The sequence below is a fragment of the Sardina pilchardus genome, chromosome 18, assembly GCF_963854185.1.
Source record: "Sardina pilchardus chromosome 18, fSarPil1.1, whole genome shotgun sequence".
NCBI lineage: Eukaryota > Metazoa > Chordata > Actinopteri > Clupeiformes > Clupeidae > Sardina > Sardina pilchardus.
In genome coordinates this window covers 16,472,779-16,491,595 of record NC_085011.1, presented here as the reverse complement: position 1 = coordinate 16,491,595, position 18,817 = coordinate 16,472,779, and the positions used below count along the sequence as shown (strand labels likewise).

Sequence of the window (18,817 nt, the reverse complement as noted above, 5' to 3'; positions counted from 1 at the left end):
TCATCTCACCCTCCTGTGCTACCCCCACTACCACCCCTCATCTCACCCTCCTATGCCACCCCCACCACCACCACTATTCCTCATCTCACCCTCCTATGCCACCCCCGAGAGCTTTCACGGATCTCTCCGCCGTTCACCACCACCCCTCATCTCACCCTCCTGTGCCGCCCCTGTTCACCACCACCCCTCATCTCACCCCCCTGTGCCACCCCTGTTCACCACCACCCCTCATCTCACCCCCCTGTGCCACCCCCACCCTTCATCGAGAGCCTTCACAGATCTCCTAAACTGACAGAGCACAGTTCTCATGCTGTGATCTCCATCTAATAGAACCTCAAGAGACGCAAGGTAGAAAGGGATATTGGCTACGATACAGTTCTAACTAGAACATTTGTGGCACATCTCTTTTGCACAAGGTTTTATTTTCTTTCTCTGTCCAACATTATTTTTCTCCTCTTTTGAATGTCTCACTTTGGTTATCAGTCGGGCATGACGATCAAATCCTGGTGTTTGAGAGGTGGGTTTTGCAGTGGCGAAGTCTTTCTAGCTCTTACATTAGAGCTCGTCAGAAGTCTACCTGATGAAATGATATGTAACTCTCTTATTGTATACCCTGCTGATCATCACTATGGCTCACCTTAATACCTCCAGAAAGCTCCTCTGTTCTGCACCGCTGCTGCAGTCCTGCCATGAGCTCCACAACAAGCTAGCCATTATTAACACAGTTTACATCCAAATGAGAGTTGAGCAGCAGGAGAGAGAGAGAGAGGGGGGGGGGGGGGGGGAAGAGAAAGAGGGAGAGAGAGATGTAGGAGATGAGAGAGAAAAAGAGAGAGAGGGAGAGGGAAAGAGGGAGAGAGAGAGGCAGGGGGTGAGAGAGAAAAAGAGAGAGAGAGGGAAAGAGGGAGAGAGAGAGAGGGAAAGAGGGAGAGATAGAGAGAGGCAGGGGATGAGACAGAAAAAGAGACAGATACAGGGAGAGATGAGGAGTTCAAACCCACACCACGCGCCCCTTTATTTTGCTGTCATCTAATTAGTTGTGGAAGAGAAGGACTGTTTTGGCTCGCCATGCAGACACCCCGGCCAGACACACACACACACACACACACACACGCATACACACATAGACACACACACACACACACACACACACACACACACACACTCACACACACACACACACACACACACACACACACACACACACACACACACACACACACACACACAAACACACACACACACACACACTAACACCAACCCACCCACCTACATCACACACACACACACACACACACATACCAACCCACCCACGTCCACCCCCTGCCCGTCAGCCGTGGTGCGGCCCGTCTCCAAATAGAGTCCTCTAATCTCCCAGTGTCACGCTGAGCGTGGCTGACATTTGAATTTAAAGCCCGATAACATCAGATAACATCAGAGTCAATATTGATCACCTACCAGGCCTCCATACCTCTCCTCGCGCTGTGTGTGTGTGTGTGTGTGTGTGTTTTTTTTTTTTTTTTTTTACTTGCAGTTGGAATGTTCAGAGCTTCCTTTAATGACACTTTTTTTCACCCAATGCCTTCTACTGTATGCATTTTCTCTCTCTATCTCTCTCTCTCTCTCTCTCTCTCTCTCTATGTTTCTGTCTTTCCCTTTATTTCTGTTTTCATCTCTCCATCTCTCTCTCTCTCTCTCGCTCTCTCTCTCTCTCGCTCTTTGGCATTGGTTGTCTCTGGCTGACGTTGCTTTTAAGTGAGGGAAGGCTAATTAGTGGTTTTTAACCAGTCATTTAGTCACCTTTTTCATCTGCCGTGCGTGGCGTGCCGCCTTCATCGTGTGGCCTCAAAGGGCCCGGACACAGGAGTCACACATCATGTATTCTCTAGGCGCTCCCTCAGAATCATTAGGGTTTGGGAGGATAGAACATACAGTATATTGATAGATAATGAACAGGCTGGCTCTGTGCTGGGGTGGCTATGTGTGTGTGTGTGTGTGTGTGGCCTCCCACCAAAGTATCAAAAACACAGCAAGGAAAGACCTCCAAAACAACAGAAGAATAGACTTTGCATGCCCTCTCCTACAGTAAGTCTCCAATAACATTTGCGGAAACATTTTTTGTGCCGAGTTTTTATCCGTAACATTACCATACGTTATGGCAGAAGTGTTCGTCACAGAACCACCCCCCCACCCACACCCCCCCAAATCCTCCAAAAAAAAGGCTCCATTTGCATAAATGATGCTTTTCCAAATAACCCAGTTCCCCTGCTGTGTGCGCCTCAGCCCAATCCTGACTAATAGCACATCTGTTCAGGTATTCCTCCACCGCCCGCACAGCCCAGGCAACAATCTAACATGCGGAGCGCATAATACTTCCTGCTCTGTTCATTTCATCAGAGCGCCTGGCGTCAGACCGCTCCGCGGATTAAAATGTCATTTGGGGCTATTGTGGGGGAAATAATGTCCGAGGCCATTTTTTTTTCCTTTTGTTTTGTGCACACACACACACACACGCACACACAAACTCACACAAATACACACACACACACACCAGTCGTAGTGGGCGGAATCCAGGACTCTTGATAAGTTAGTCTCCAGCAACGCGCTCGGCGGTGGGGGCCCGTCGATATATCACCCGCGCTCGGTCAGGGAGTGTTCGCGACGCACAATTTATGTAAAAGTCAGGAGCGTAACGCTCGGTGATGGGGGCGAGCTCGGCTCTCCGCTGGCTCGCGCGGGCCCGAGTCCGACAGCAGTCCCTGCCCAAACCGCAGACGGATGGCAGTTGTTGAAATAGTCTGATGGTTGTTTGTGTATTGATCGGTGGTAAAACGGTCTGTTTACAGAAAACAGGAACCGTAGAGGCCAAACATCGCCCACAGGGCTCCTTCATACGTTGGGCTGGGGAGGGGGAGGAGGTGGGGGGAGGGGGGAGGAGGTGGTTAGTTGGATGTAGGGCCGTTTCATTTACTCACTGGCTCTGGCACTGACTGTCTGAACCAATAGCAGCTTGAGCAGCAATGCTCAGAGCCTCAGGCAAACAACTGCAAAGATGCTCAATAGTTGTGTGCCAACCGGCAGAATGACTCGCAAAGGCTAATAAAACTCTTTGTAGTCTTTAAGCGGCCAGTAATGTTTAGCTTGCTGTTTGCCTTCAGCCGTGTGGGTGTGTGCTGTTTACAATGTGATCCATTCTTGGTAGTGTACTCTGTGGCTTCCTCTGCATGCCCTGCTATTTGAGCCAGCACTGAGATTTTCTGCTTGAGGAGGAGATCTTCCATTTTGTTCAAGGGCACTTTTGTTCCCAAAACAGAAATACTCAGTCAGTGTTTCAGCTCCAGCTTTGAAGAGTGCGTTTTGCGAACGTGGGAATCCCGCACCCATGATTATGCATAATGAGGCGGGCTGTGTGTGAATTAGTGGTAGTTGTAGCACACCTGTGACAAAATTACATGCGTCAAATTTCATATATTTCTCCTCAATAGGCGCGTGCATTTGCTCTGCCACCATAACAGCTACGGCACGACGGCGGTTTCCTCTGTCAAATCGATTTATAACATCTCTCACATGAAAAGATTACGGGATTTGCGGCGACGTCTTAATTCAAGATTTATCCTGTACCCTTAATCCTCTTCAACCTGCAGGGAAAAAAAGATGTAGTATGATCGCAGGCCAACATGAGAGGCTGTTTTCCCAAGGTCTGTTTGGATGTGTTGTTCTCCTCCACCCCCTCCCCTCTCCTCCTCTCCTCCTCTCCTCCCCTCCTCCCCTCCCCCACGCTGCACCTCCCTTGGAGTTGACTCAGATAGTATGTATGTAACCTGAGCTCAGTCATTAGAGCCGGAGAGTCCTCTGTAATGACAACAGCGCAGCAGCAGCAGCAGCAGTAGCGGCGGTGGCGGCGGCAGCTGAAGCACAAACAGTCGGGGCCGACGTCACAGCCGGGCGAGCAGGGAGCACGTCGTCCTCAACGGACCCGCCGCTGCTGCTGCCGCCGCCCTGCTCTGGCAGACGGGAACCACGCATGCACCGCACGCAACCAGCCACCCCCCCCCCCCCCCCCCTACTACACACACACACATGGCACACACACGCACACACATCAACTTCTTCCCCCCCACGCTCATTAGGCACTGAGCAAATACAACACGACTAAATAATAACACCCCGATTTCAAAAGGCATAAATAATTCAGCAGAGAGCAAACTGAACCACAGTGCAGAGGGAGAAATAGAAAGAGAGAGAGAGAGAGAGAGAGAGAGAGGGAGAAAGAGAGAGAGAGAAAACACAGAGAGAACACAGAGCGGAGCTCAAAAGTGCTGTATTTAGCCACGGTCCGTGGGGGCGGCCGGATGATGGGGGGCGGTGTTGATGGGTGGGTGGATGGGTTTGAGGAGGAGGCTGGGAGAAAATATTAGTTATTTTGCGAATGCACGGAGCCGTTCCACACAGCCCTTGAAGACAAGTCGACCGGGGAAATTAAGTCGGGAGCGTGAGCAGGACAATGGGCCGCGCTTTATTTTCCCAGAAATCACAGGATTACATGATGTTCTGGTTGTCGGAGTGAAAAGCTCTTGTGTAAAATTAGAGAGTTAGTGTGTCAGAGAGGTCCGCATTAATAAGTGGCGGAACGATTCAGCTGCCCCTCATACATGTTCCATTGTGCCATTATCCAATGCAAAACCCTCCGCTAATACTGGACCCATAGAGAGGGTGAAAAAAACAGGAAATCACCCTTTATACGAGATCATTTATATTAATAATGTGTGTGTGTGTCTGTGTGTGTGTGAGAGAGAGAGGGAGAGAGGAGAGCGAAAGACAGAGAGAAAAGGAGGGAGGGGGAAGGGAGAGGGAGGGAGGATGTGTGAGAGAGAGAGAGAGAAGGGTTATTGTGTTGTGCCGTGCTTTAGTCAATGGTGCCATCTGGAGGACAGCCTTTCAGGTGTACAGTAGTAGTTTATTCTCCAGCGTAATTGCTTTACCTTAAAAGCTGATTCTGTCATCCATCCATCCATCCATTCATTCATTTGTTAGCTATCTATTCCTCCAAACTGCTTTCCATGCACTGTGTAACACAAGTGTCAACATCTCTGAATACTCTGAATAAGAAGTCTTCCCCTCTCTCTCTCTCTCTCTCTCTCTCTCTCTGTATAGCCATCAACATCACCCGGCCCCGGTTCAGTGGGCTAGATGAGTTTGGATACACCTCCTTCATGGCGTACTCCCCTATCCCCAGCGGTAACTTCTTCTACGAGTTCCAGCTCAAGCTCACTCTCGCCAACAACATTTCGGCGATGAAGAACAACCTGATCCTCTACTCCGGGCAGAAGGGACAAGGTGAGAGAAGAGAGAGAAGACGGCGCTGGAAGGCCACTCACACACTCAGACGGGAGGGGAGGGGGGGTAAAAATGTCCCCGGAAGAGTCTCGCAAGTGGATATAAAAAATGAAAAATAAAAAGGAAGCTAATGTGGGTTTGGAGATTGTTTTGGGATGAAGTGGATAATGATATCTGGAGAGCAGAGCTCCTCCCTGACCTCTGGTCTCCTAGGAGACAGCAACTAGACACTAATTAGTCGGCGTTATTTCTTAACTCGTTGCAAAGTGGTTGGATGCCACGGAAACTATTTGAAAAAGTAGTTTGGCTCATTAGAGATGACAGCGGATACTAACTGCATCAGGCACACACACACACACACACACAAAAACGATATCTTATTAGATATTAAAAACGCTGTTAAGCTTTCAGACTGGAGTCTTTTTCTTTTTTTGTCTCACCTCCCTCACGTCGTTTCATTTCTCTTTAAGGTGGAGCGTCGTGGCGCTGAACTGCCATGTCAGTGGCGGCGCGGCGGTTTAATCAAAAGACAGACAGCTGAATACGAGCCCAGCTCCGCCGCGGCCGCTCATCCCTCCGCTCGTCGGGAGGGGCCCCTCCTGGGATTACAATTTAGGGTGATTCATCGCAGCGCTGGGAGAAGGAGACAGCGGCATGAATAATGAAGCAATTGTGTTGGGGGGGGGGGGGTGGCACAGTACAGTAGAGGACAAAATCAAACGGGATGAAATCATAAAGAAAGATGAAAAACGCCCAAAACTCACCTGATAATTGGTCTGATAAATTGCCGTCGTCGAGTCATCAGCTCGGTTTAATTTTTACATTTGCCACGAGGACGGACGAGCGGAAGGAGAGCGTGAGTGATGTTATCGGGACGGCGCGTTTATCAACTCGTGTGACTAACTCAGCCGAGGTTTTCATCGTTTGAAATCCCTTGTGTATGTGTGTGTGTGTGTGTGTGTGTGTGTGTGTGTGTGTGTGTGTGTGTGTGTGTGTGTGTGTGTGTGTGTGTGTGTCTGTGCCTGTGTGTGACTGTGTCTGTGTGTGTGTGTGTGTGTGTGTGTGTGTGTGTGTGTGTCTGTGTGTGTGTGTGTCTGTGTCTCTGTGTGTGTGTGTGTGTGTGTGTGTGTGTTTATGGGTGTGTGTGTGTGTGTGTGTGTGTGTGTGTGTCTGTGCCTGTGTGTGTTTATGGGTGTGTGTGTGTGTGTGTGTGTATGGGTGTGTTTGCTTTTTCTTTGAAAGGTATAAACGGAGATGACTTTGTGGTGCTGGGCGTGCGGAGTGGACGTGTCGTGCACAAGTTCAACCTGGGCTCAGGTGTGGGGACGGTCGTCAGTGACCGGCTCAATCCCCGGATCACCATCCACACCGTGCGCTTTGGGAGATACCTGCGCACCGGCTGGCTCAAGGTAGATCTGTGGCTGGGCTCTGAAGTGGACATTATTTACTCTGTCAGCAGCGGGCTCCATTCATCAGCGTCAACTCTCATAGCGGCCATATTTATGTGCTGCAGCATTATGCGCTACGCACACGCCTTTGGAAACTAGCAAACTTTTGAGACTTTTTAATAGTGGAGAAGAAGGTCGTTGGTTGCAGAGTATTGGTTTCTACCAGGGACTATAGCTACTGTAAGTAAGACTAGGCCTCTCAGAGCAGTTAAAGTCATTTTAGCATTGTGGCTAATTCTCTAATGTTATATACTGTATATCTCTCAGGTATATCTATCAGGTCTGATGATGTTATTTTTTAGGATTAGCATCAGAGCACAAAATCCCCAAATCCAAAACACCCACTGAGGAAGTCATTGAACTTGTTTCTCTGCTTCGTTTAAAACCACATGACAGCCAGACCAATTCTGTTGTGAGCTCAAAGCCTCTATTAGGCCCAAGTGGACCCAGTTTGGCACTTGGAGTTCCACTGATAGATGAAATGGGAAACTACTCAAGTCATACCTTCCTTTGGTGAATGACCTAACATGATGTGCTACACAGGCTCAAAGGAGCCGCCGTGATGACAAATCCATTGCACACGCCACTCTCCGCAAGGATTACTCTGGAAGGGTACAAAAAAAATTTGGGGAAATAAAGAAAGAAAGAAAGAAAGAAAGAAAGGAAGAAAAAAAGCGAGGAGTGTGAACAGCTTATTGAACAGCTCTCAGACGTCTGCGGGCGCCCCGGGAGGAGAGAGCCTCTCTTAGGCCCCTTCTCTGCCGCCACATTATTGTTGTTTTTCCACCTCATGATCCATCAGAGGGCTTAAATCCCTTTGTCAGTGCTCGTGTTGAATAATGCCAATATCTGTTTAAGGTTGACGGCCAAAAAAACAAGACAACATCCTCTCCGGGGCAACTGGCTGGCTTGAACACCTTCAGTCAATTCTACGTTGGAGGATACAACGAGTACACTCCAGAACTGCTGCCAGTCGGGGCGAGGTTCCAGAACGGCTTCCAAGGTAAAGGGCTATACACTGATGAATCGGCTAGCGTTATGTTTTGGGGTATATAATCATATGCATGCAGGCTTTCTTCAAGTCTCTTAACAACACACTCACACACACATACACACACACATACACACACACACACAGAGAGACACAACAGAGACCCAGCTGGAAGTGAAGTCGATAAAGGAACAAATAAAAAGAATAATCTGCCATGTCGAGGCGTGGCACCCGAGGCCCGGGTCTAGACTCATCTGGAATGGATTTCTCGTTCGCCTCACATATTTCTGGGCCCGGCTCTTTAATCAAACACACGGGGGGGTGGGGGGGCGGGGGGGAGCGCAGGCGGCACTGTGCGCTGATTGTGCCTGTGCCCCCCTTAATCACTCCGGCCCAGTAAAGCAAAGCTCTCGCGTGCAAATCGATTTCCCTCCCCCATAAGTCAGCCAGACAAGGGTGCCGGCATTCAGATCATCTTTTTGTTATAATCAGCATCGTTCGTGCTCGCCGCATCCCCCCCCCCTCCGCACGCGCGCTCTACGACCTCTGGGCAGTCACGTGACCCCGGTTGCCGAGCGCCGCCAAGCCCTTGATGCGCGGCCCCAGTCGCCATTAGCGACGCCACGGCCCCGTAATGATGATAACTGCGCGGAATTGCATCAGAATTTCGCGGGCGGCCTCACCACGGCTATTATCGGCCCGAGCTCATTGCCGTGAAATGTTTTGGTGCTTAAGTCGGAAAAAAAAAAAAGGGGGGGGGGGCCGCACAATTGCGCTCCGATTTGATGGCGGGACTAATCGTCTGGGCTTTGCCATCAGCAGACGTAATCATCACTTGCGATTTCCATGTAACAGATTAAGATCTGTCTGCGCGAGCTCTCACTCGATAATAATAAAGGCCACAATGCTGTCAGCGCGCGACGCAACAACACACGGCGCTCCGCGCTGCTGTAGCGCTATATTGCGCGCCTCTCCCACTTGTCAAGCGCTGCCGCAGGGGAGGCATTAACCAACCGGGGAGGAAAAAAACGGGATCTAATCGGATCGCCGCCGCCCTCCAGGCCTCTCTTGTTGTGACGACCGGGTGGCAAAAGAACTGATAATGCACTTTAGCGCCTGTTATCAATGGCCGCCACACTGCCACTCCACTCCACTGCAGCCGGTCGGCGGCTGTGTGACTGATCATCGGTTGGAGCAGATCACGCGGCGCGTGCCTGAAGAGAGAGGCATTAGCACATGTAATTACCTTCCCCCGCCAGAGCTGACCTCGGACGCTCCCCCGCTCCTCACCTGCGGCAACCCCCCCCCCTCGCCTCTCCCTCGCACCGCCGCCATCTCCCCACGCCAGACAGCTCACCGCAGATGACATGTCCTCCATTATCACCCCAAATCCAAGTGAGCCGCCGCACATTCAGTCACCTCTGCGCTTTAATCTAAAGGAGGGAACGGAACGGAAGGAAGGGAAGTCAGCTCCTCGCCCACTTGGACCCTTCTTCCCCTGCGCCTCTCAGCCTCACCAGTGTGTGTGTGTGTGTGTGTGTGTGTGTGTATGCGCACGTGTAGGCACAGTGCTCCAGGAGGGGTGCCTGCCTCTATGCGCCGAGAGCAGGTAGTCCAAGCCATCCCTACATGAATATTCATAGGCCAGCTTGACATTTTCCCCCATATCCTGTGTGCATGAATGACCAATGTGGCGAACGCAGAGAGAGAAAGAGAGAAAGGAAGAGAGAAAGAGAACGAGAGAGAGAGAGTTGAGTCTGATTGCAAAGAGTCAATAGGCCTTGCCGAGAGACACCCCTGTGTTTTCAAGCCTGATACATCCACAAATGTGGAATGAAGCAGCTTTTTCTTTCTTTTGTGCATGTTGAATGTTTTTTCTCTGTCTTTGCCTTTTCCTCCGTATAAAGAAGGGACTCATAAAAGCGATGGATTAGAATTCGAAAAAGGTTACGGCGGCGGATTTTTTGAGGTGAAGTCATGCGTGGCACAAAGCTTTTGTGCAAAGTCAGGTCATGTAGAAAGGGGGAGGGAAGGGAAGGGGGGGGGGAGAAATGAAAAAAACATTATTCTCAATTAATGTAGGTTCTCCGTCTGAAGCACTGAACCAAAAAGCCATCAGTGGGCCCTTTGGTTCACAGGAACACAGCGAGCCGTGTGATCAATAATTTGATTTGCATAGATGTGGATTTGCATACATGTCATTAGCCATCAACCAGCGAGATAAAGGCACCTTTATTTGAAATGTAATTCATCCCTCCGCAAGGCTTCCACACACAGCCGTCTTCCTCTTTTCAACCCTTTGTTCCCTTTTGTTCAGCCGACATAATGCTGTAAGTCATTGGCTGCTGTATTGCCGTGACAGTGATGAAAAATTTAAGCTCTATCTCGGATGTATGGATTCCAAGTTCCACCTCCTCACTCTCTCTCTCTCTCTGCCTCTCTCTCTCTCTCTCTCTCTCTCTCTCTCTCTCTCTCTCTCTCTCTCTCTCTCTCTCTCTCTCTATCTCCTCTCCATTACCGTAAAAGGTTGCATATTTGATTTGCAATTTCGGACCAGAGGAGACGGCCGGTTCCGAGCTCCAGGCCAGCCGGAGGGCCACCCCATCAGCGGGCGCAGCGTGGGCCAGTGTGGGGTCAACCCCTGCTCCCTGGTGCGCTGCCAGAACGGAGGAGTGTGTGTGGACGCAGGCTCCACTGTCTAGTGAGTATATGGACTTCATCTGTGCCCCCCCCCCTCCACCCCCCTCCACCCCCTCGCTTCCAAGGATTGTTTTGTGTATGAGTTTGAAGACAGTGGAATGAGGAAAGTGACTGCACCTGAACCTTTAACTCCACTAACATACACCGTACTTTTAACTCCACTAACATACACCAAACCTTTAACTCCACCAACATACACCAAACCTTTAACTCCACTAACATACACCAAACCTTTAACTCCACCAATATACACCAAACCTTTAACCCCATAACATACACCTGTATCTTTAACTCCACCAACATATACCGTGCATTTCACTCCACTGATATACACCGTACCTTTAACTCCACTAAATTATACTGTACTTTTAACTCCACTAACATACACCATACTTTTATCTCCACTAACATACACTATACTGTACCTTTAACTCCACTTGCACACTCTGGTGCTTTCGTTGGCATCACGTCGATGCTTCTTGATGTCATGGCGGTCACCATGCAGATGTAAAGGTGGCGCTCTGGTGGTGGGTGTTGAGCATGCATGGGGATGTATAAATAGCACTAATGATTGGGATAAACATGCTGATGAAGGTGGCGCATCGCTTCGCTTCTCTGCAGCCACCTGTCCAATTAGCTGCAGCTTTAAAAGCAATACCCTGCGGCAAGATAAAATTACATAAAGCCACAGATTTGCAAGCGAAAAAAAAAAAAAAACAGCTACAAGTTCAATAAACTAGACAGACTGAAATTATTATATGCAATGCTTGCTACTTTCTCAGCATATTCTAGACATAAGGCTTATGATTAAAGGCAATAGCGTTATTTAGTGTTTTATTGTTTTTTTCTCTCTCTCATACTGTGATGAAAAATAGCAGAAATGTTGCATTTTTGCATCTCCTGGCTATTTGTCTGTGCAGGGTTTCCACAGAAGTGTTAAATAATTAAGTTAAAGCAACACAATGTAGCTCTTTACCTTAGAATAATGGCTTCCAAACCATGTGGATGATACATGGGATATTACACTATTATATATTATATATTATATCATATTATGTTACATTAGTATATTTTATTATAGTATATTGTATTATATTGTATTATGTTCTGTTATATTATATTTTGTCCCTGTCAATGCATGCCCGGAACACCTGCACTAGCTTCGTTGTTCAGTGCGTCCAGGAGCATGACTCAGTTCTCGACAAATTGTGGTACCTCCCTTAGTCCCTTTGCGGTAAAAAGGGTTCAAATTGAACTCCTACATTGTGTTATCTCAAGTCATTACTCATAACTCCACACGTATGATTTACTGTGAGCGTTAAGATACTGGCCTCAAATGTGGGGTGAAAAAAAGAGCATGGAACCAGTTTTGGTCCCGTTGGGGCAATTGCTCTGTCCCTACTAGTTTGGAGTTTAACACGGTTTCAAACTCCAACTCCAGTTTAAACCCATGTTAAAACACCAAACTAGCCACAGAGCAATTGCCCCGTTGAGTCTTGAGCCGTCTCCTCAGCCTGAGTCTGTAGTGTAGTCGTGCGGTAGTGCACCTCGGTAGTGTAGTGCGGAGATTAACGACACGGGAGATGAGGAGTCAAATATGCATTATGGCAGGTGGCTGCCTCCAGCCTGCTCCAGATTAGCTAGAGCACCCTCTGGAGTATATCAAGTTAGACCAGGAAGCAGCTCATTTTCACACCATATGCTGCTGCCTTCAACAGGAGTGCCAGTCTTTAGCGGGTTATCAGTCAGGTGCTATTCTTGCGGAATTGTCCTTAATAGCTCTGGAGTGTCAGACCGTGGATGTTGGACTTTATAGTTTTTGTTTTTTTTTCACTCATGCAGATTGCAGTCAGTCATGCCAAGGTTGATAAAGATATTCGGTCTGTTAATCGCTTGACACAGACTTGTTTTCTGACTTAAAGGAAGCCTGTTGTAATCAGAGAGGGAGGTTACAGTCACTGTTCCCAACATCTGTGCTGCCTTCACACTGAGCGATGAAGTCCAACTCACTTCACTGGGCTTCAGTCCTTATTCAGATCAGATAGTTTTAGAAACAGCGGTGAGTTTTACACGATCCAGTCAGCCAGAGACCTCATGGCTCCTCTTAGAGCCTCTGATGAGGCGTTAAAGGCAGGCAGCTATAGCGCTACACTCTGGGGGCATGTGTGTGTGAGCCCCTGTGTTCATGCCCCCAGAGTGTAGTGCTGTACTGCAGCTGCGTTGTTGCTTCAGGTGTTGAAACTAGCTGTTGATATTTATAAAGTAGATTTTTTAATTTTTTTTTGTACCGACTGTGCTTGTGACCTCGAGAAACAGAGATCTATGTGAAAAATGTGCAGGATTTCTCCTTTGATACCATATGTCAGACACACACACACACACACACACACACACACTCCCTCAGCTCATCAATGCTATTCTCTGCGCAGCCTGTAAGAATAAGAGGGATAGACTGTGCTTAAACATGGTGACAAAGTGACAGGCAGGGGTGGTTACCACATCAATCACCGATCAATCACCACAGAGGCTCAGCCAGGACTGGACACCGCCGGACAGCCCAGGAGACAGAGGCAGAGGGGAGACGCAGGTGTCTGAGTGTCTCGCGCCACTCGCTGATTTGCTCTGTGTTAGCACATGGAGATGAGCGCGCCGAAGTAACATGGATGGTGGCATTTTGTCAGACTGTTACTGTATGTCATCGTTTAGATGCTAATGTATGTAAATGCTAAAATGATCACATTAGCGTGTGTGTGTGTGTTTATTATGCACCTGCAGTTATTTATGAGCATATAGTTTATCTTTGCACACGTTTGCGAAAAAAAATGAAATGAGGTGGGCTGTCATTTTAATGTAATTTGCAGCATAAGTTGGCCAGATTTTCTTGACGCAGATGCTTTATCATTGCCATAAAACCCTACAGAATCCTTTAAAATGGATGTAAACTCTGGAAATTAAGCTCTTCACGGCATATTACAGCTGGTGGAATGTGTGTTTTCTCAGCGTTCAGTTTGTCTTTACTTGGCCATGCATCTTATTTGTTTTCTTAAGCTTAATAACATTGTCTCCCCTCAGCTCAAGCAATTATCAGATAACGTGTCCTCATTAACTTCAGTTGTACGTGTCAGTGGCTAATTAAGTAGAATTGTGTTCCCAAGTAGCCGATTGTTTCATGTTTACTGACCACAAGACCTGCGCATCTGTGGGAGCTGTGGTGGACAATCTGACCCTTTGATCTAGTCTCATTCCATTTATGCTAAAAGCTCTGTGCTGTATGTTAGAAGTTAAGCCATGAACCAGGGGCCTCATTTATAAAAGTATCGCGTAGAAACCATCGTTCATTTGATCTTAGATCATTTCTGATATGATCGTACGTGTGATTCAGAGAAACGAACGTACGCACAAAAAAACGTGCGTACGCCACTCTTGCAGATGTGGCCATTATAAATCGCAAATGAACGTGAATGTGTGCGCAGCCGGGTGATTTTAGGTCTCCGCCTTGTACACGCCCCCTCATCAATATCATTAGCATAGGCTTTAATGCAATCAATGGCTGAGTTGTACCTAAAATACATATATTGAAAACTGTAAAGGCCTAGCCTATGCCATCTGATGTTAACCTATGTGTATGCGCTGTTAGTTCGAATAATTAATTATAATTTTCCAAGCAGCGCTTTCTGGAAAGAAATATGCATCCATGTCCATTGTCCTCTGCTTGCTTTTATTCCTTCTGCTTGCAGTAATGTAGTAGGCAATGTGTGGCAAATGTAGTAGGTTTACTTTGGTAATAGAACATAGTAGGCTACCTTAGGACGGAAATACCTACAGTACATCATACTAATTTAGGCCTATACGTTATGGTACAGTATGGCGTTTCCAATATGACCCAGTGTTAGATACTGCCCATGTAGCCTACGGCGGACTACATTATAAGCGAGATACTGTATGTCATGTAGACCGAACGTTTATGGATAGGCTATGTTTTTACTGTATAGCGAATAGTATAAGTAGTTCACCGGTCATTCTTCATTCATTCTGCGCGTCGGGATTCAAGCAATATCGATGTCAGCGACTGTTTACTTTCAAGAATGTCCAGTGACCTTTAGGCCTATACCTTTATATATTTTTATATTTTAGCCTGCATTATCCTAATTGTTATTATCCACGTATTGCCATCTGGTCTTGGGCACTGCCATCAGACACAGGCTATGCAATCAGACGCATGCAGATCTAGTAACCCATGCAGATCAAGTACCCACACTATAACTCATTGCAACTCGGCCGCAATTATGAAGATGCAAAACTCTGCTTTTCAGAGGATAGATTATGTCTATTTACCTTTATATATTTTTATATAAAGTGGGTAACCCATGAATTCTGTGATCACGGTAATGCGCCTGTGCGTGCGTTTGATAAAGGCAACAATGCAATTACCGTGAGAATGGAATGTTAACACCAAATTCTTGAATTTCCCCTTGGGGATCAATAAAATATCTATCTATCTATCTATAGTTTATGTCTATTTGCGATGTAAAGATGCTGAAAAATACCTGTCCATATATAGCCTACATTATAATATTATCTTTCTGTTGTGGAGCTTGGAATATCATGAACGCAAGTCATATTTCCCTCTTCTAAACAAGCGTAAATGGACACTTTATGGTCAATATCGATGGGAACATTAAATGTATAGATGACTTTATGGCCTGCCTGCTTTTTTGAATGCTATGAAATAGATAAGATATAGCCTAGGCATGGCACGGGTGTAGTAGTAAAATAAGAAGTGGGTAACCCATGAATTCTGTGATCACGGTAATGCGCCGTTTCATAACGCATTCAGAATATGTTTGATTATGGTAGAGGATATTATCAAGTGTTTATAAAATAGATAGATAGATAGATAGGCTAGATAGGTAGATAGGTAGATAGGTAGATAGATAGATAGATAGATAGATAGATACTTTATTGATCCCCAAGGGGAAATTCAAGATTGGTGGATTAAATGGTTCGTGTTGATGAGTGTTCATATTGTGAATGCAGATAATACAGTGTGCTTTTTCAATGTTAAAAGTTGAAATAGGTTAATACGTCTTTGGAGAGGTTGATAAACTCTATTTTTGAAATGCCTGGGGTGAATAAACTGCGTTTACTTACTTTTAGCCTCCACTTTTAGCCTCCACTACAATATTATAGGATTTTTTCACTTTCCTTTTCCAACCTGTAAGAATTAGTTAAAACTTCAACTTCTATACTTACTACTTACAACTTCTGCTGATATTGATCATGCATATGGTAGAGAACTACATGAGATCGTTGGTCTTCTTGGAATTTTGAGAATTCATCGCATTTGGACCTCAGATTACTTGCAGTACCCTGGCACTACCACAAGGAAATGGTCGTACGTCAGGTTGGAACCTGACGTGGAGATAAGCACTTTTCCACGTCAAAGACGGTCTTTATAAATCTGAGCGTTGGCATGGATTTGAGCGTACGCACGGTCTTAGATCAAATCTGTGCGTAAGAAAGTTTTATAAATGAGGCCCCAGGTTTCTGACTTGACTTTCAGATGAGAACCTGCCATTTCCATTAGGCTGTTTAAGGTTAAGGGGGGATTTAGATACATGGTGATGTGCCCCACGATATGCTCCAGTGGGTTACTAATTGACCCATTAACTTTTGCATTAATTGTGCACGATGTGTGATAACTTATATGACATTTATGATCTATATATTATGACTTAATTATGCACATTTCATTTAAATAGTTATGCGTTGTCTGAATGCCTCGATACAGTATCTATGGCAACACATTCAGCGAGATCCTCTTTGCTTAAGTATGATCTAGTTCAATGGTGAAACTGGAATGACGGTTCAATGAAAGGACAAATCCAGAGAGCTCCGTAGATGTTGTCAGTCTGTAGGTTGAACTGACACATGACATCCTCCTCCCCTCAGCTGCCAGTGTGTGTTTGGATGGAAAGGAGCGCTGTGTTCTGAGAAGGTGTCCGTGTGCGACGCGGAACACAGCCCCCCGCCGATGTGTGCGAAGGGTTCCACCTGCGTCCCGCTCCCCAAAGGCTACACCTGTCTGTGTCCGCTGGGCACGGGCGGACAGCACTGCCAGCAAGGTCAGTCATCACCTGCACGACACAACTTTCCCTCTCCCCTCCTACTTTGCTTACCTCTGCTTAATTGTAAGTGCGGTAAAAAGCAGGCGTTTGTCTCATTAGCAGCTAATGTTGTCTTTTCCCCTGTCAGACACCTGGGAGGCGAGGTGAGCGTGTCTGAGACAGTAGATTAAATCCACCCTGCCTTTATTGAGCCACCTGTTCCTGCCCAGTTCTGTCAGAGCTAAGGGACATGACGTCCAACCCCCCCTCCGTCCACCCCCCAACCCCTTACACCCCCCGCCTTGGACAGCCATGGCTAACCTTCCCTGTCAATTGGCAATGACTTTATATGTGCTCCCTGCAAAACACTCCTGGCCTCTGTTAGTATTGATTGACTAAAAAGAGTCTTTCTCCCTCAAAACATGCTCGGGCATAATAAGAGGCTCAAGCTGATTAGTCCTGGAGGAGGTGGAGGAGCTGGAAGAGGAGGCGCAGGGGGGGCATGGTGGGGGGGGGGGGGGGGGGGGGGGTTTGTTTCGTTGCAGGCACTGTTAGAGGACAGAGCAGTCAATTCGAGGTTCAATTCCAAAGGCTACCTTTATTTCTATTTCAAAGTAGTATACGTCTGAAAATACCACAGCTAGTTTTTCATTTCTATTCGGAAAAGGTGTCTCCGAATTCAAAGAGCAGACTATTGAATGGTTGCTGAAGGCAACAAAGGGGACTGCAGTAGAAGTTGAAAAGGATCAACAACAAAGAATATCCTGTCAGGAGGAGAGCTTGGCCATAACACTTCTTCTAAAGGGCAAGGAAACACAGTGTTCTGGTGCAGTTACAGTATCTGCTTCCTCCTAACAGATTTACTGCAGGTTTTAGTTGCCGTTCATGTGCTAATACATGTGGGGTACGTGTCATGACCTGCCTGCCACAGAACACAGGACTTTTTTAAATACTGTTAAAAGATCCTTGAAGGGAATGGACCTTGGAGTGGTGATTTCTTTTCCCCTGGACATTAAAACCTTTGAATGCCTTTGAGGAGGCCTGAGATCCCCAGAGGGCTGAGAAGCTGAAGTGTCAGAGCCGGGGATCAGAGGCTGGTCTTTGGCTGAAGGCCGAGCGCCTCCCTCCCTCAGGTCCTCTCTTACTCCCGCGTGCCGCACGCTGGCCCGTCGCTACGTGTCAGCAAGACTCTAAACCCTGACCCACAGAGTCAGCAGAAAATTGAAAGAGAGAGAGAGAGAGAGAGATAGAGAGAGAGAGACAGACAGAGAGAGCATATGGGTGTTTTCATGGCCAATTACACCAAGAAAAAGCCTTTTACCACATTCTAAGCATCTCTCCGCTCTCCTCAAATGTCTCTGTCTCACCATACTGTACCCGAGCTGTGCTGTTAACACCATTTAATACAAAAGAGGAATTAGATGTCCGCTCATCCCGCCTTGACATTCTGCCGCATTCATGCCGTCAATATCAGATGTACATTTCTGTCCTCATTTCAAAATGCTTTTATCTTCGCTGCACATTATGTTTTATATTTAAAAAAAAAAGCAGATATACTGTGTATTAAAAAGAGCTGACTGTTGGTTGCTTACTCATGGAATCATCTGACATTTTCACAAAAATGAGGTTGTGTCCATTGTGATGTTTCAGCCTTGGCTATCAGTGATCCTTACTTCAGTGGAAACCTCTCCTCCTGGATGTCATTCGCCCCTGTCAGTGTAAGACACAAGACACATCTGCAGATGCAGTTCCAGACTCTGTCACCGGAGGGCATTATGTTCTACATGGCACAACACCTTACAGCGAGAGCAGGTGTGTGTGTGTGTGTGTGTGTGTGTGTGTGTGTGTGTGTGTGTGTGTCAGGCTTGTGCACAATTCCGAATTTTAGAATTTGCCTCCATTCAATTCATGAGTTGGAATTTGAATTGAATTGGCCCCACCCCACAGGAAGTTGAATTTGAATTGGAATTGGAATGACAGGAAGTGGAATTCAATTCATGGCAATTCAAAACAAATTCACATGTCACATAACAGGAAGAATGTGTTGAATCTCACATACATTCAGTTCAGGGAAAATTACATTGGAAATGTAATTGATTACTGTTTTCAATTATAAATTGTGTGTTTGTTGAGATCATATCTGACATTTTGTGAAACTTAATTGTTAAACACTGCAAAAAAGGGTGTCTAAAAACAAGATAAAAACACTAAATCTGAGGTAAAAGGTACTCAAA

General features: G+C 46.8%; 1 protein-coding gene across 1 annotated transcript in view; it reads left to right on the top strand.

Annotated features, from left to right (window-relative positions):
* Positions 1-18,817, top strand: part of eys (eyes shut homolog) — a 204,334-nt gene that overhangs the window by 182,706 nt on the left and 2,811 nt on the right. The window contains exons 45-50 of the mRNA XM_062520401.1: positions 5,155-5,337; positions 6,580-6,746; positions 7,644-7,788; positions 10,303-10,477; positions 16,429-16,601; positions 18,234-18,395. Of these exons, the coding sequence (XP_062376385.1) occupies positions 5,155-5,337; positions 6,580-6,746; positions 7,644-7,788; positions 10,303-10,477; positions 16,429-16,601; positions 18,234-18,395 (1,005 nt within the window). The remainder of the gene's footprint in view (positions 1-5,154; positions 5,338-6,579; positions 6,747-7,643; positions 7,789-10,302; positions 10,478-16,428; positions 16,602-18,233; positions 18,396-18,817) is intronic.